At 42.9% G+C, this 15,729-nt stretch overlaps 1 protein-coding gene across 2 annotated transcripts in view; it reads right to left on the reverse strand.

Moving 5' to 3' along the window:
- The window catches only part of MERTK (MER proto-oncogene, tyrosine kinase), a 50,591-nt gene that overhangs the window by 8,464 nt on the left and 26,398 nt on the right, over nucleotides 1–15,729 (reverse strand). Inside the window, exons 9-15 of one of the 2 annotated variants that reach the window (XM_083494229.1) lie at nucleotides 13,153–13,306; nucleotides 10,476–10,599; nucleotides 6,798–6,883; nucleotides 5,543–5,638; nucleotides 4,611–4,691; nucleotides 1,550–1,642; nucleotides 977–1,095 (exon numbers count right to left, since the gene is read on the reverse strand). In XM_083494229.1, the coding sequence (XP_083350355.1) occupies nucleotides 977–1,095; nucleotides 1,550–1,642; nucleotides 4,611–4,691; nucleotides 5,543–5,638; nucleotides 6,798–6,883; nucleotides 10,476–10,599; nucleotides 13,153–13,306 (753 nt within the window). Of the gene's footprint in view, nucleotides 1–976; nucleotides 1,096–1,549; nucleotides 1,643–4,610; nucleotides 4,692–5,542; nucleotides 5,639–6,797; nucleotides 6,884–10,475; nucleotides 10,633–13,152; nucleotides 13,307–15,729 lie in introns of both variants that reach the window. The other variant, XM_083494228.1, reaches the window with a different exon arrangement.

Raw genomic sequence — 15,729 nt, forward strand, 5'->3', positions numbered from 1 at the left:
CACAGACAACTTGTATTTTTCCCCCTCCTTAAAACAGTTTTGCTTTCTGCGTGGCACAGCATGCCTTTTGTTTTGTTTTCTCAGCTGCAGAAAAGCAATGCTAAAAATACACTGAAATGGCATAGCAGGATTCAGATCAAGCCTCTAAATGTTTTCCTGCACTGGACAGTGTTGCCGGATGAGGATCTCCTCATTTCTTAGGAGGAGGAAGCAGGGGTTTTGTTCTCTCTCGCAATACAAGCAGTACAACCTTTCCTCGGGAGGTGGCTGGACTCTCCTTCCTTGGAGGTTTTTAAGCGGAGGCTGGATGACTGTGTTGGATGCTTTAGTTGAGATTCCTGAATTGCAGGGGGTTAAACTAGATGACCTTTGGAGTTCCTACACTGGCTCCCAGTACGTTTCTGAGCACAATTCAAAGTGTTGGGGCTGACCTTTAAAGCCCTAAATGGCCTCGGTCCAGTATACCTGAAGGAGCGTCTCCAACCCCATCGTTCTGCCCGGACACTGAGGCCCAGTGCTGAGGGCCTTCTGGCGGTTCCCTCACTGTGAGAAGCCAAGTTACAGGGAACCAGGCAGAGGGCCTTCTCGGTAGTGGCACCCACCCTGTGGAACGCCCTCCCACCAGGTGTCAAAGAGAAAAACAACTACCAGACTTTTAAAACACATCTGAAGGCAGCCCTGTTTAGGGAAGCTTTTAATGTTTAATAGATTGTTGTATTTTAATTGAAAGCCGCCCAGAGTGGCTGGGGAAACCTAGCCAGATGGGCGGGGTATGTATAAATAAATAAATAAATAAATAAATAAATAATTTTATTATTATTATTATTATTATTATTATTATTATTATTATTATTATTATTATTTTCCTTCCAACTCTATGGTTCTATGAGCAATACAAGCTATTATCACATTTCTGGACAGACTCCCAGTCTTCTGTCCTACCAACAAGGCAATTCTCTCCCAAATAATTGATTACCTGTGGGCCCATTCCAAGCCTTGAGCGAAGGAGGAAGCTATGCAAATCTCCATATTTCATGAACGGGAGAATCACCATGGGTTTGGGGACGTGCTGAGAACTTGGTTCTATACACACACCTAGAAGGGATGGAAATAAAATCAGCACAGCGCTTTCATTCAACAAATGTCTGCTGGAAAACTTGAATGGGGGGTTGGTCCAGCAGAACTTCATCCCAAGGATCCCAAGGCATCTATCTGGTGAAAATGGGGAGTGGAGGGCTCCGCTTCAAATCTCCTGGTCTCCACCTACTTAAGGGAGAAGGCAAGGGGCTTTAATCTCTGCTCATCAGATTATGAGCGGAGATTAAATCCTGCGCATGGTTCAGGGAAAACGGCCTGGTGGACCAAACTGAGCATCCCTCCTCACCCCAGCCAGATTGGTTTGCAGGCTAGATGTTCCCCAACTCTGATTTATCAGACAAAATAGCCACTACTTAGGCCTCCACAGAGATAGTGACACCCACCCACACCCCGGCCTTGTGCTATGAATAAAATCTTGTCCCTGACAACTGCCACTTGTTGGGTGACCCACCCAGAAGTTTGATGACATTTGGATGATCGAAGTCTTTCATGCAAGCTGCTTCTCTGAGGAACTCTTCGATTTCTCGCTGGGAAAAACTGTCCACTGAAAAATTGCAAGGGGAAAAATGCTTATTACAAAGGGTAATACCCCCTTCCCCATTTTTAAAAAATAATTGTAAATATCCCTTTGCCTGTGGCAATCAGTCCATTAAATTTATTCTATATGGCCAAAGGCTTTCACAGTGAACAACAGAGGGCAAAAGCAAGGCATTGCCCTAATATATATATATATATATATATATATATATATATATATATATATTCCCCGGCCCCCCAGCATTTGCCAGTTTAACTATGAAAGGAAGAGGCTGCCTGGCTGTAAATTACAAAACAGACTCCCCCCTCTCACACACTTTGAGTTTATTGAAAGGTCACCATATATCCAGACGGGAGTTGTTACCTCAGCAACATTTTTTTGGCACAACTAGATAGTTTGGCTGAATATTTCAAGATGGATTTTCTGTGTTCAGAAAGCAACCTTTTCACTCTGTGGCTAAATAGGGATCCAGATCTCCCAAGCCCCAAAACTCTAACTTTGATCCTTACAGGATTACATGTATTTTTAAGATAACTCCAATATCATCAGATTCTGTTGCAAATTTATTCTATGATTTCGGATTCCCAAAACCAGAAATGTGTGACTACTTCAGGTTCCAATTCCCCTTCTTTTGGGGGAATGAGGACCATGGACTCAGAAGAAGTATCAGAATGTAAGAGAGATTTGCCCTCAGAACTGGCCCCAGACATCCCATTTGTTCCAAAAACTCTAGGGCAAGAAAAGCCAAGTTTTCTAATACCTCTTTGGGCTCCCATTCTCAAAGCACAGCTGTGGGCACCACTGATTGGTGTTAATGAGCTCAGTTTTTAGGGCAAGTACCATATTTTTTTGCTCCATAAGACACACTTTTTTCTTCCTAAAAAGTAAGGGGAAATGTCTGTGCATCTTATGGAGCGAATGCATGGTCCCTGGAGCCGAATTGCCCAGGGGCGAAAAGCAGATCATGCTTTTTTTTTGAAAGAACGAAGTGGGTGTTGAAACAAAAGCCGCTGATCGGCAAGCGATCAGAGGGAGATAAGGGACGCTAGCAATAAAGGAGGCTGCCTGGGAGGGGAGGAGGTAAAGACAGCGAACTTGCAAGGAGAGGAGAGAGAGAAATTAGAAGAAAAGGAGGAGCAAAAAACTGCTCCAGCTAAGGAAAAGACACTAAGGAATACAAGAGGGAAGCGAGTGTTGAAAGGAAGCAGCTGATCGGTAAGCGATCGGGGAGGGAGATAAGGGACGCTAGCGATAAGGGGGCTGCCTGGGAGGGGGGAGGTAAAAGCCCATGGATCCTCAGGATTTTTACATTGGGTCACCCCAAATTCACCATCAGATCACATAGCATGTCCATGGCTACAGACTGCACCAAAAAAAATCATGCACCCACTGTTGCGTTCAGAATATTTTGTTTCTTGTTTTCCTCCTCTAAAAACTAGGTGCGTCTTATGGTCAGGTGCGTCTTATGGCGCGAAAAAAACAGTTTGATGGAGGCAATCACATCAGGAATTTTGGGGCTGGGAGGGAAGCAAACTTTCGTCAAGAGAACTCTGGTTCATGGTTTAAGCAGGTCCAAAGGCCTGTCCTAAAGGCAGAAATGTTTTTTTCTGCCTGTATCCCATACTGGAACATGGGATCAGAAGGCTTGGCAAGGCTTTAGTCAAGCTGAAACCATGTACCAGGGTAGAAAAGATAATTTGTTCGCAGCTCTGAGTGACCTTCACAAGACGCCCTAAGAACAATGGAAAACTGCCAAGTGTTCATCTCATCACCTTCTGTATACCAATACAGTTTAGTTGTGAGCAAGGGGGAGGTTTAAAAGGAAGCAATCCGTGTGTGCAGGAAAAGGTTTCTGGGATATTGGGGAACAGAGATGATGTCCTTTGTGCTCTGGTCTCCATTTTGGCTTCATCTCTTTTCTATCCAAGCAGCTTTTCCTAACGTATTTTCTGCGCTGTAACTTCACATGTCTCGGGAACACGCACACAGAGAAGAAAACTTTGCTTTTAGATTGCTGCTTGTAATAATTTTACCCTGTGTTATGTCTTCTGTGCTGAGATATGCAGGCCAAGAAGTACTTGCTGGACTTCTAAATCTAGAAGGATTTTCTATCATTTTCTTTTGTAGAAGAGCTCCACAGTCCTGCCAAACCTCCCTCGCAACCAGTGTCGGATTTACGTATAAGCTAAACAAGCTATAGCTTAGGGCCCCACTCTCTTGGGGGCCCCAAAAAAATTTAAAGGAAAAAAACCTGGATGTACATTCCCAAAATATAAGATAAAAAACAAATAAAATAAAACCTACCAACAGCAACAGTGTTTTGTGTTGTGCAGGCTCCTATGATGTAAGTAATGGGCCCTGCCAGTATTTCGCTATTAATATACTTCTTCTTAATTGTATTTCAATTCAACAATTACTTTGATAAAATACATATTTTGTTATGTGCAAATGGCTTTAGATACCTATTAGGTCCATAAATTACCATATAGCATATATTCAACAAATCTATCCATTCTTAAGGAGATGAGCCCTGAGTGCTCACTGGAAGGACAGATCCTGAAGCTGAGGCTCCAATACTTTGGCCACCTCATAAGAAGAGAAGACTCCCTGGAAAAGACCCTGATGTTGGGAAAGATGGAGGGCACAAGGAGAAGGGGACGACAGAGGAGGAGATGGTTGGACAGTGTTCTCGAAGCCACAAGCATGAGTCTGACCAAACTGCGGGAGGAAGTGGAAGACAAGAGTGCCTGGCTAAACGACTAAACAACAACAAAACATATTCAACACAAAAAACGGCAACAATTTGTTGTTGGCAAAGGACAGCTGGACATATAAAGGGCCCCATTACCTTCAGTAGCTGAGGGCCTCATCAAACCTAAATCCGGCCCTGTTGGCAACACACCTAGGGGCACCTGAATGTTTCTTATAAAAAACCCCAAACAACTCCAGGCCTACCAGATCTGCTGGTACTTACACTTCATAGTTTTCACAGCTACTTTCTGGGTAGTTCCATCAGGATTGCTGAGATTCCCTTCCATGACTGATCCAAACTCCCCTAAATGAAGAAGGGGGAAAAACACCTTGCATTTATATCTCTCCAGCACTTAGAAATCAGTCATTAGCTTTACTGGGCTTTCTTAAGTAATGTTTCATTCTGGATGGTTTTATTTGATGTTTTAAGTATACGTTGCACACCGCTTTGAGATTTTAAAATTAAAACTATAAAGCGGTACAGAAATGAAAAGAAATGAAAAAAGTGGAAAGAAGCAGAGGTCCCAGCAAAGGAAGAATGGATACAAAAACTTATGGAATATGCAGAAACGGCGGAAATATGCAGAAACCTACCGGAAGAATAAGAAATCAAAATAACAAACTTTTAATGAAAGAATGGAAATGGTTTATTGAATATATACAGAAAAATTGCAAACAGATAAAAAACATTGGCAGGATTATTTTAATAACCTGCAGTTTCACAAGAGTATATATTTAAAGTAGATAATTAAATGAGGAGACTAAATGAATTTGGAAATGCGGAAGATATTAAAAAATAAATTTAAGGAACCGCAGAAAGAGGGGGAAGGAAGGATGTCAAACTTTGAGATGTTGAATTGATTGTAAAACTAATGAAATGTATAAACTTGAAAAGTAGAAATAAAAACTTTTTTGAAATAATGAAATGTAATGAAATGATGATAATGAATTTAATAATGATGATGATGATGATGATGATGTAGGCTTTCCTGTGAATTAAGTGTGCTTCAACCCTTTGGTGTTTCCCCAGGGAACAAGTCTGGTCTTTTAGATGCTAAGGGGCTAGATTTCACCTTGCCCAGCAGAGGGCAAGCAGGAGCTTTCTCCTGCCAGTTGGGGGAGCAGAAGAACTCACTTAAGGTATGCCATTCTTACCTTCTCCCAAGATCTTCCCCAGAGCCAGGTTGGTCCTAACAATCACAACATCCTGGAGTTTCTCCTGTAGCTCTTCGCTCACACCAAGGCTGCCCACTGCAAGAGAGGCCTTCTGATGAGTTGGGGGAAAGGGAGATGGCATGCATTTTGATTCAAAAGCCTAAGACAACCAGAGGACACCTACTGGCACCCAAGGAAGAGGGTGGCCTCTTCTATGCTTTAACTCATGGGTAGGCAAACTAAGGCCCGGGGCCCGGATCCGGCCCAATCACCTTCTAAATCCGGCCCACGGACGGTCCGGGAATCAGCGTGTTTTTACATGAGTAGAATGTGTCCTTTTATTTAAAATGCATCTCTGGGCTATTTGTGGGGCATAGGAATTTGTTCATTTCCCCCGCCCCCCAAAAATAATAGTCTGGCCCCCCCACAAGGTCTGAGGGACAATGGACCAGCCCCCCGCTGAAAAAGTTTGCTGATTCCTGCTTTAACTTTAGCTTGGTCAACACCAAGCTGCAAAGTTACGTAGTACAGCTTTTCCTTGACTATTCTACTTCAGAGCAGGGGTGAATAATGTAGTGACTGAATGACCCTTGAGAGGGGGATTTTCTCTTCCTTACCAAAAAAGAAAAGTAGAGTATCAGCAAGTGACTTATAAAACTTTAAGAGCGTCTAGCATAACATAGATAAAAGCCATACAAAAAACCCATAAGGCAGGCGGCAGCAATGTACATATGTATCTCCATCAGTAAGCACAATCAACCGCCAAAAGCCTGGGAGAAGACATACGTTTTACTTGACAACAAAAGGATACTAATGATGGTGCTGGGGGGGATCTCTCTAGGGGTCCTCCACAAGTGAGGAGCCACCACTGAAAAGGCCCTGTCTATCATTGTCACCCTCTGTGCCTCCATCTTGGAGGGGGCACCCAGAGGGCGGCCTCAGATAAATAATTTTAATCCACCAAATGCGTTACAGCGGTACCTCGGGTTAAGTACTTAATGCGTTCTGGAGGTCCGTTCTTAACCTGAAGCACCACTTTAGCTAATGGGGCCTCCTGCTGCCGCTGCGCCGCCGGAGCACAATTTCTGTTCTCATCCTGAAGCAAAGTTCTTAACCCAAGGTTAGCGGAGTCTGTAACCTGAAGCGTATGTAACCTGAAGCGTATGTTACCTGAGGTACCACTGTACCACTGTTGTTGTTTTTTAAATAAAGAAACAAATCATTAAACAGCTGTAGTGACACATCCAAAACTTACGTGTCAGTTCAACAGCTCTGCGGCCGTAGGACTTCTTTGCTCTGTAATTTACAGCCAGTTCTGACTCATCACTGCTGAAGGCGTACCTAAGAGCGGGTGGGTGGATAGAAAGCACAACATTGTCATGGCGCCGTAACAGTATTCCCCTCAGCCTGAATTCTCTGGAAAGCACGGGATTCACAGCTGCAGAATGAGGCTAGGGGGTCGTCACAGACAGGTGTTGGGCTCACAATGAATGAAAAACAATAGGAAACGTCACTATTCTCATGTTTTTCCTTTGAATGGATTGACCAATACACTCGGTTCCATTACTTTATCTCAAATAGACTCCTGAATTAAACTTGACTATGAAAGAATGCTGAGTCACTCAGCTATTTTGGGGCAGGGGGGGAAAGCTATGTGGATTATTCATTTCCTATTCCTATAACCACGCTCTTATGAATAACAATGTAAAACCCTATAAACTTTCGCTTCCGTACACTGTTGTGTTTTCCCTTCCTGGCTCGCAGTTCCAAGCTTCTCAAAGAGAAACCAAGACTTTCTGAGCTGGAAAGGCCAAAGCGATTAACCTGAAGGCAATTAATATGCATAGAATTTCACCTTAGAAAGAAAAGGAGTAAGAATCATAGAAGAGGGACAAAGCACACAATAAATGGTTTATCTTTTTCTGAAATCCTGTCCCTCACCTCCCAAGTGGCTATTCTTATTGTTTTTAAATGCTTAGAGCTTTTAGTCTTTGAAATATGTTTTTATTTTATTTCAAATTATATTGTTTTACTGCTTTGTTGTTTGCTACTCTGTGCACCTTTGGGAGGAAGGCTGCAATAGACATTAATAATAATAATAATCATCATCATCATCATCATCACCCGAAGAGGGAATTTTCCATCTAAACAAAACTAAGAGAGTCAGTTTCCTTACTTCCTCTAATATCCCAGATCAGCACAACAGAACACAAAAGACCAACATTTCACAATATCCGAGCTCAAATCACCCATAGTGCCCTCCAAAAAGCTGTGGTTTTGGTGATGTGATGGAGCTTGGGAACTGAGCAACTTGGAACAGCACCACTCAAGTGTACTAAGCTGTTGGGAGTTTTGCAAAGAAGGTAATAAGTTTACTTTAAGGCCAAACTCAACAAGTGTCTTTACTGAAAGCTGGTGTAGCTCAGAGGTGTCTGAGGAATCGAAGACCTGTTAATATTTCTGCAGCAGGGTCCCAGCAACCTCCCTGTCTCCAGCAACTTACAGCCACCCAATCGGCAGGGAAAGGGAGACTTTTTACCCACTGCTAAGAAGTCTTCTGACTTAAGAGTGAAAGGAGGAAAGTAAAAGGAGGAGAGTCAGCCATTCTTAGGGTCATTCTGGAGAAGGGAGAACACCAAGGAAGAGTTATTCTGTATGCTCCAAAGCAAAGCATTTAGAATAAAAAAATTCCTTCCAGTAGCACCTTAAAGACCAACTAAGTTAGTTCTTGGTATGAGCTTTTGTGTGCATGCACACTTCTTCAGATACACTGAAACAGAAGTGTGTATCTGAAGAAGTGTGCATGCACACGAAAGCTCATACCAAGAACTAACTTAGTTGGTCTTTAAGGTGCTACTGGAAGGATTTTTTTTATTTTGACTATGGCAGACCAACACGGCTACCTATCTGTAACTGAAAGCATTTAGAGACACCGAAAACATAAGGTGCTCCAGTTTCTACAGAATGGTGTGCACGTTCCGTTGTGTGCAGTTGAACCTCAAGGAAAATACAACTTACACTGCGCCAAAATAAGACATTGGAGTGCCAAATTGTTTGCCCGCGTGAAGGGCAGTGTGTGGAGTTGCAGTGCATCTCTAAATATTATTCTTGCATAATTGTAGGATTATACTGTTGTCTTAGAAGGGTCTGTCATGAAGCGACACTGCACTTCTGAATTTGCCACTGCACTACCAGTATAACTTGCTAAAGGGCAGACCAGATGTGTATCTGTTTATTAAATATATGGATACGAAGAGTTGGTGGGAGGGTAGCTTTCTACACTAAAGGAAGGCATGGGGAAGGGAGTGACCTGACCTCCTTACACTCTGCTGTCTAAAGACATTTTTGCCAGAGAGCTGGCAAGGAGAAAATGCCTTAAAGCCTTGGAAAGCAGAGGGAGGTGGTGGCAGCTGTCACACTGCTCCTGTAAGAAGTTCGCCTCTCCATCTCTTTTAATAGCCAAACACCCCTCACCATGCCTGCTTCATATACTTCTGGAACGGGCCCTAAACACTGGCAATGCCTAGAGAGGACAGAGTGTGCATGTTGCCCAGATAAGAATGAAAAACCATTTTTTTCTGCCTGAAGAAAGTTCCATACCCCTTTAAACAAATGTTACAGCGACTTGTTCGCTGTGATTCTCCAGGGTTCAACCTCTTAAAAGTTAGATCTGTGTAAGTTTGTGGGGGTGGGAAACCCACACCTTGTCCTTCTTGAACAGATGTGCAGAAACATGTACACAAACACCAATTAGGGCATTATTGTTCTGCATCAAGGCTTTGCCACAGCCCGGTTTTTAGAGGCACATTAGGAATATACTTCTTTCTCTCTGGCCCACTCAGAACAGCTGCTCATTTCAAAAGGTCTTACGAGAAAAGGGCAAGGGCTGCTCTGTTTGGAACTCCGTTGTATAAGGTCACAAGGGAAGGAGTTTTGTGAGCCAGGATTACAATGGGCCTTTGTTGATGCAAGAAAACAATCCTTGGATAAAGCAGCAGCCTCCCATGTTAAAAGTGACTAAGGATCAGAAGAGGTGCGTGTTGTAAACAGTATTCACAGTTGCAAAGCACAACCTGTTCTATTTCCAGAGGGCTCCCCCCCTAAAATAAATCTGATTCCTGTGATTCCTCCCAATTCCTCTGATTCCTTCCAATTTTAGAATGACTAAAAAGGGACCTAAGGCAGAGGGTGCAGATTAGAGTGGCCTTAAGTTCAGAGACACTTGACTTTGTGTTATTTTATTTTTTTGTAAAAATATCCAAGACAATTAAAACCTTTAGCAGTCAGAAAACTGTTCACAATCACATGCTCAACTGAATCATGCTTCGCAAAAAGGTTACAGAGCCTCTATTATCCAAATCTGCTCATTACATGAATTTGGGCTCTGTGTCCTTTCTTACTGCTCACTGGGGCATCATGGAGCTAAAATCCAGTTTATTTAAATCCAATTTTGTTTCAGCAGGAGGAAATTAAACGGATGCTTAAGGCTGCCATCCTGTGCATTCTTGCTGGGGAGTCAGTCCTACAGACCTCTGTAGTTTTACTCAGAAGTAAGTCCCACTGTGCTCAGTGGCTCTTACTGACATGCAAACATGCATACCATTTCAGCCTAACTTACTTAAGTCTTGGGCTGAGCCTGGGAGTTCAGCACTTAACTAGCCAACCACACTGACCTCTATTCAATTATCCTGCTTAATATAGACTTTAGAAGGTAGCTTTCATCACAGGGGATTGTGACTATGCATGGAGGTTTTTGTGGCTCAACATTAAAGGTGGACGTTAATGCCAGCTTTATGGAAGATTGCTCCTGAAACCCAGTGAATTTTTGCATCGCCTAATCAGTGAATTTCAGCTAAAGGTGTGAATAGGCCCCTAGAAACCAGCTCCCAAGCTTAAAATGATTAGAATTTTGTCTTTTTGTGTGTGTACTTACCCAAACTTGGTCTCTTCTGTGAACTTTTTCCTGATAATCACAGACGCATACAGGATTAACCCGACGACAACAACTCCACATATAAACCCGAAGACTATCGTCAGTGAATGTGTGCTTCTTGATGCTGGAGTTGAAGAAGAGGCAGTAGATACGAAACCTAAGACAATAAGACGCGTTACAGAGAAAAGGGAGTGGAGATCTTCATACAGTTTGGGGACCTGGAGAGTGTTGAAGCGATGATTCTTCAACATCAGCTTCGTTGGACTGGTCATGTTGTGCGGATGCCTGATTATCGTTTTCCAAAGGAACTACTCTATTCCGAACTTAAAAATGGAAAGCGTAATGCCGGTGGTCAACAAAAGAGGTTCAGAGACTCAAGACAAATCTAAAAAAAGGTAGTATAAACACCGACAACTGGGAAACACTGGCCTGTGAGCGCTCCAGTTGGAGAACAGCCTTTATCAATGGTGCCATGGGCTTTGAAGAAGCACAAACTCAGAACGCAAGGGAGAAACATGCTAAGAGGAAGGGACGCTTGGCAAACCATCACCACGATCAATTCCCATCTGGAAACCTATGTCCCACTGTGGAAGGATGTGTGGATCCAGAATTGGCCTCCAGTCACTTACGGACTCACTGTTAAGACCGTGTTTATGGAAGACAATCTTACTTGGCTACGAGTGATAGTCAAACAAGAAGAAAAAGAAGACAGTTTGGGGACCTGGGGAGCTGCTTATGAGGGAGATTCACAAGAAGATTTCAAATATGTTCAGAGTAGGTGCAAGTGGATGGCTTCACTAGAGTTGCCTGTTCCAAACTGGCCCTATTGAAGGTTCAAGATGCGACTATATTGCAATACCCATCTCTTGGTTCAGTCACAAAATCATAGTAGAGTATTTACACGGCATGCGCCCTGATTTGTTTGCAAGGACGCAGAGGAACATTATGTCATTCAAAAGCTATCTCACGCCACAGCGGCAAGAATGTTACTTGCCCCAAAATGGAAAGAAGCAGAAGTCCCAGCAAAGGAAGAATGGATACAAAAACTTATGGAATATGCAGAAACGGTGAAACTTACCAGAAGAGCAAGAAATCAAGATAACAAACTTTTTATAAAAGAATGGAAATGGTTTATTGAATGTTCACAGGTAAACTGTAAACAGATAAAAACATTGGCAGGATTACTGTGATAACCTGCAGTTTTATAAGAGTATATATTTAAAGAAGGTGAATAAATGAGCAAATTAGGTTAATTTGGATATGCAGAAGTTATAAAAAATTAATTTAAGGAAACGCAGAAAGAGGGGGAAGGAAGTCAAGTTTTGAAATGTCAAAATGATTGTAAAATTAAGGAAATGTATAAAATTAGTGAAATGTATAAACTTGAAAAGTGTATTTTTTTTTAACAACAACAAACAAAGTTGTCTCCCACCTTCCACTGCATTTCTCCAACACTTTTCTTATTGCAAAAAGTCTGATTTGAGAGTGGCAAGCATGTGTGTTGCGGAACAGCTCCAAATAAACTTTTATTGCACAGCCTTGAATTTGCCAGGTTATGATAAGAACATAAAGATGAGATTGCTGGATCAGACCAATGGCCCGTCTAGGCCAGCATCCTGTTCTCACAGTGGCCAACCAGATGCCTGTGAGAAACCCTCAAGGAGGGCCCAGGCACAGGAAAACTCTCCCCACCTCTGGCTCCCAGCAATGGAAATTCAGAAGTATCACTGCCTCTGACCTTGGAGGCAGATAACAGCCATTGATATGCAGATGACACAACTTTGATGGCAGAAAGTGAGGAGGAATTAAAGAACCTTTTAATGAGTGTGAAAGAGGAGAGCGCAAAATATGGTCTGAAGCTCAACGTCAAAAAAACTAAGATCATGGCCACTGGCCCCATCACCCCCTGGCAAATAGAAGGGGAAGAAATGGAGGCAGTGAGAGATTTTACTTTCTTGGGCTTCATGATCACTGCAGATGGTGACAGCAGCCACGAAATTAAAAGACGTTTGCTTCTTGGGTGAAAAGCAATGACAAACCTAGACAAGCATCTTAAAAAGCAGAGACATCACCTTGCCAACAAAGGTCCGTATAGTTAAAGCTATGGTTTTCCCAGTAGTGATTTATGGAAGTGAGAGCTGGACCATAAAGAAGGCTGATCGCTGAAGAAATGATGCTTTTGAATTATGGTGCTGGAGGAGACTCTTGAGAGTCCCGTGGACTGCAAGAAGAACAAACCTCTCCATTCTTAAGGAAATCAGCCCTGAGTGCTCACTGGAAGGACAGATGGTGAAGCTGAGACTCCAATACTTTGGCCACCTCATGAGAAGAGAAGACTCCCTGGAAAAGACCCTGGTGTTGGGAAAGATTGAGGGCACAAGGAGAAGGGGACGACAGAGGATGAGATGGTTGGACAGTGTTCTCAAAGCTACGAACATGAGTTTGACCAAGCTGCAGGAGGCCGTGGAAGATAGGAGTGCCTGGCGTGCTCTCGTCCATGGAGTCACAAAGAGTCGGACACGACTAAATGACTAAAAAACAACAAAGCCTTATGCTTTGTTCATTCACCCAATCCTCTTTTAAAGCCATCTAGGTTGGCCACTGAATTCCACCTGAAGATACTGTCAGGCTGCAAGTGTCCCTTAGCTCATTATCGCGCTACATTAGTCCAACTTACCATTCCCTGGAATAAAAACTGCCACTGGATCACTGAATGGCCCCACTCCGCCATTTGTAATGGCAGCGACTCGCACCATGCAGGTTGCATTGATGGCCACGATTGGAATGTGAACGGCACTGGAATCTTTACCGGTACGCGAAGAGAGATTCTGCTGCAAAGGGGGGAAAGTTCTTTAAAACACAGAGGAATTAATGGGGAAAGACTTTGTAGACCCATTTCCTCCCATTAGACTAGATAATTTGCTGAAAACCCAACATTTATCCCCATCCAACAGATTTCCAGATCAGATTTCATGCTTGTTTGCTGAACATAAACAGGCAGCGCTCATGTCAAGAGAACAGCTATTGATTCATGGAGAGCCACAGTTTCCGTGAAGATAGCACTCCAAGTACGGGATGGTAGCTCTGGCCAGCATTTTTTGTAAACGCTCTTACTGCCAGAGTCAAAATTCAACATAAATGTTACCCAGTTCTACAAGCTTCCAGCTGTGGACCATCAAGCCCCGTCATTGCAAACCTGTCCTCCTTACAGGCAGAGCCAAATATTCAAGACAGGGGTACAGATGAACAAAAAACTCCCCAAACTGGAGTGCTATCAGAAAGCCGAGGATGGGATCGGTTTGTAAAATTCATTGCTGTCTCTCTGTGCTCAGCCTTTTCCCACTCCTTTCTGAATTTGCAAAGCCACAGGAATGTTCCCAGCAAGAAGTGCCACTAAAAAGGCGAAGTTAATGTGTCTAATTAGAGAAAAATCATTAATGACATTGATTAAGGATTGTAAACCTTTTATGGATTTTTTGTGTGAACGAGAGAATGAACTTGGAATATCTGGATTTGAAGACTGAAAAAATATTGGTTTACGGAAGATAGAGTGGTTGGAAGTTAATGAGTGAATATGATATTTAGCTGCAGGACAAAGAACCGGAAGTCTTTTTATCTTTCTTTATTCTTTTTTCCATCTCTCTCTTCTTTCATTCTTCCTTCCCTCCTTTATTTCCCTTTTTACTCTTTGCTTCTTCTTTCCACCTCCGTTCCTTTTTAGATTAAACATCTCTTTTATTTCTCTGTATTATGAAAAGATACTTTCTATTGGATATTAACTTTTGTATATCTTTGGACAAGTACCAATACAGTGGTACCTTGGGTTACATACGCTTCAGGTTACATACGCTTCAGGTTACAGACTCCGCTAACCCAGAAATAGTACTTCAGGTTAAGAACTTTGCTTCAGGCTGAGAACAGAAATTGTGCTCTGGTGGCATGGCGGCAGCAGGAGGCCCCATTAGCTAAAGTGGTGCTTCAGGTTAAGAACAGTTTCAGGATAAGTACGGACCTCCGGAACGAATGAAGTACTTAACCCAAGGTACCACTGTAAATATAATTAAACACATAAAAAGTGCCACTTAGGAGATAAACAAATGGGGCCAAACCAGTTGCTATACAAGGAACAGAGAACAGGCAAAATAACTGGGCTTCAGGAATCTTGGGAACCCAAAGCCAACCTCATCTCACATGTTTGCCCATGAATATTTGACACAGAGCATCAGAGTGCAATCTTATGCCCACTTGCTTGAGAATAAGCCCGATTAACAAAAATGAGACTTATTTCTAAGTAAGCATGCACAGGACTGCAACCTTAAGATATTCTTGAACGCTTACTAATGGTCTGGAAATTACCTGTGTTTAAAGCAGCACTGCCTTTAAGGAAAATATTAATTCTGACAACTAGGCATTCTCTTAACACTTGTGATATTTGTTTGTGTGCATGGGAATTCAGCAGACAGGCAAGGTGCCGTTTTGATCTTAGATGCCATGCTTGTAGCTAGAATTCCTCCAGAGACGAAATGGGCATTTGGGCAGGGCACTTACAGCTAAAGCACCTTTACGCAGGAGCAAAGCAAATTGTTTTAATAAGCTTAAGTGACGCAGCAGCATCCCAGCCAGATATCCCTCCAAGAACGCTAGCATATCTGATTTGACACAAGAGATTCCCTTTCCCGTCAATTCCCTGTTATTTCCTGGACATCTAGTGAGTCAGCTGAACAGCTGAAAGAATGACAGGTCCTGCTTCCTGCTGAACCGCTACTGAAAACCAAAACACACAAAAAATAACTTCTTCTGTGACTCACAGTCCAGCTGGCAGGCTGGCATGTAATGCTCGGTGTCTTTGCAGGGCAATGTGTTACGGTAGTACAGCTTCAACTGAATAAGGCTGTATCAAAGGTCTGTGTAAACAGGAACTAGGCAAAATTATGAAACGATTAAGGCTCTCAGCTGATCGTTAATAGACCGACTGGCACACACACCACCCCAAAATGGGGAAGCTTTAACAAAGGAGGGGTTAACATGGAGCAAAGGGTGGTGATGAAGGGTCACAAGTCAAATCTGTTTATGTACCCCTTTATATAGCCAAGGTTTGTTCTTGGTTTACAGCTCGTGGTTTATCTGGAGCAGGGCCAGATTTAGGTTTGATGAGGCCCTAAGCTACTGGCGCTGTGGGTTAAACCACAGAGCCTAGGACTTGCCGATCAGAAGGTTGGTGGTTCAAATGCCCACGACAGGGTGAGCTCCCGTT

This window comes from Podarcis liolepis (genome assembly GCF_965112155.1).
Source record: "Podarcis liolepis genome assembly, chromosome: 3".
In the NCBI taxonomy this organism is placed as follows: Eukaryota; Metazoa; Chordata; class Lepidosauria; order Squamata; family Lacertidae; genus Podarcis; species Podarcis liolepis.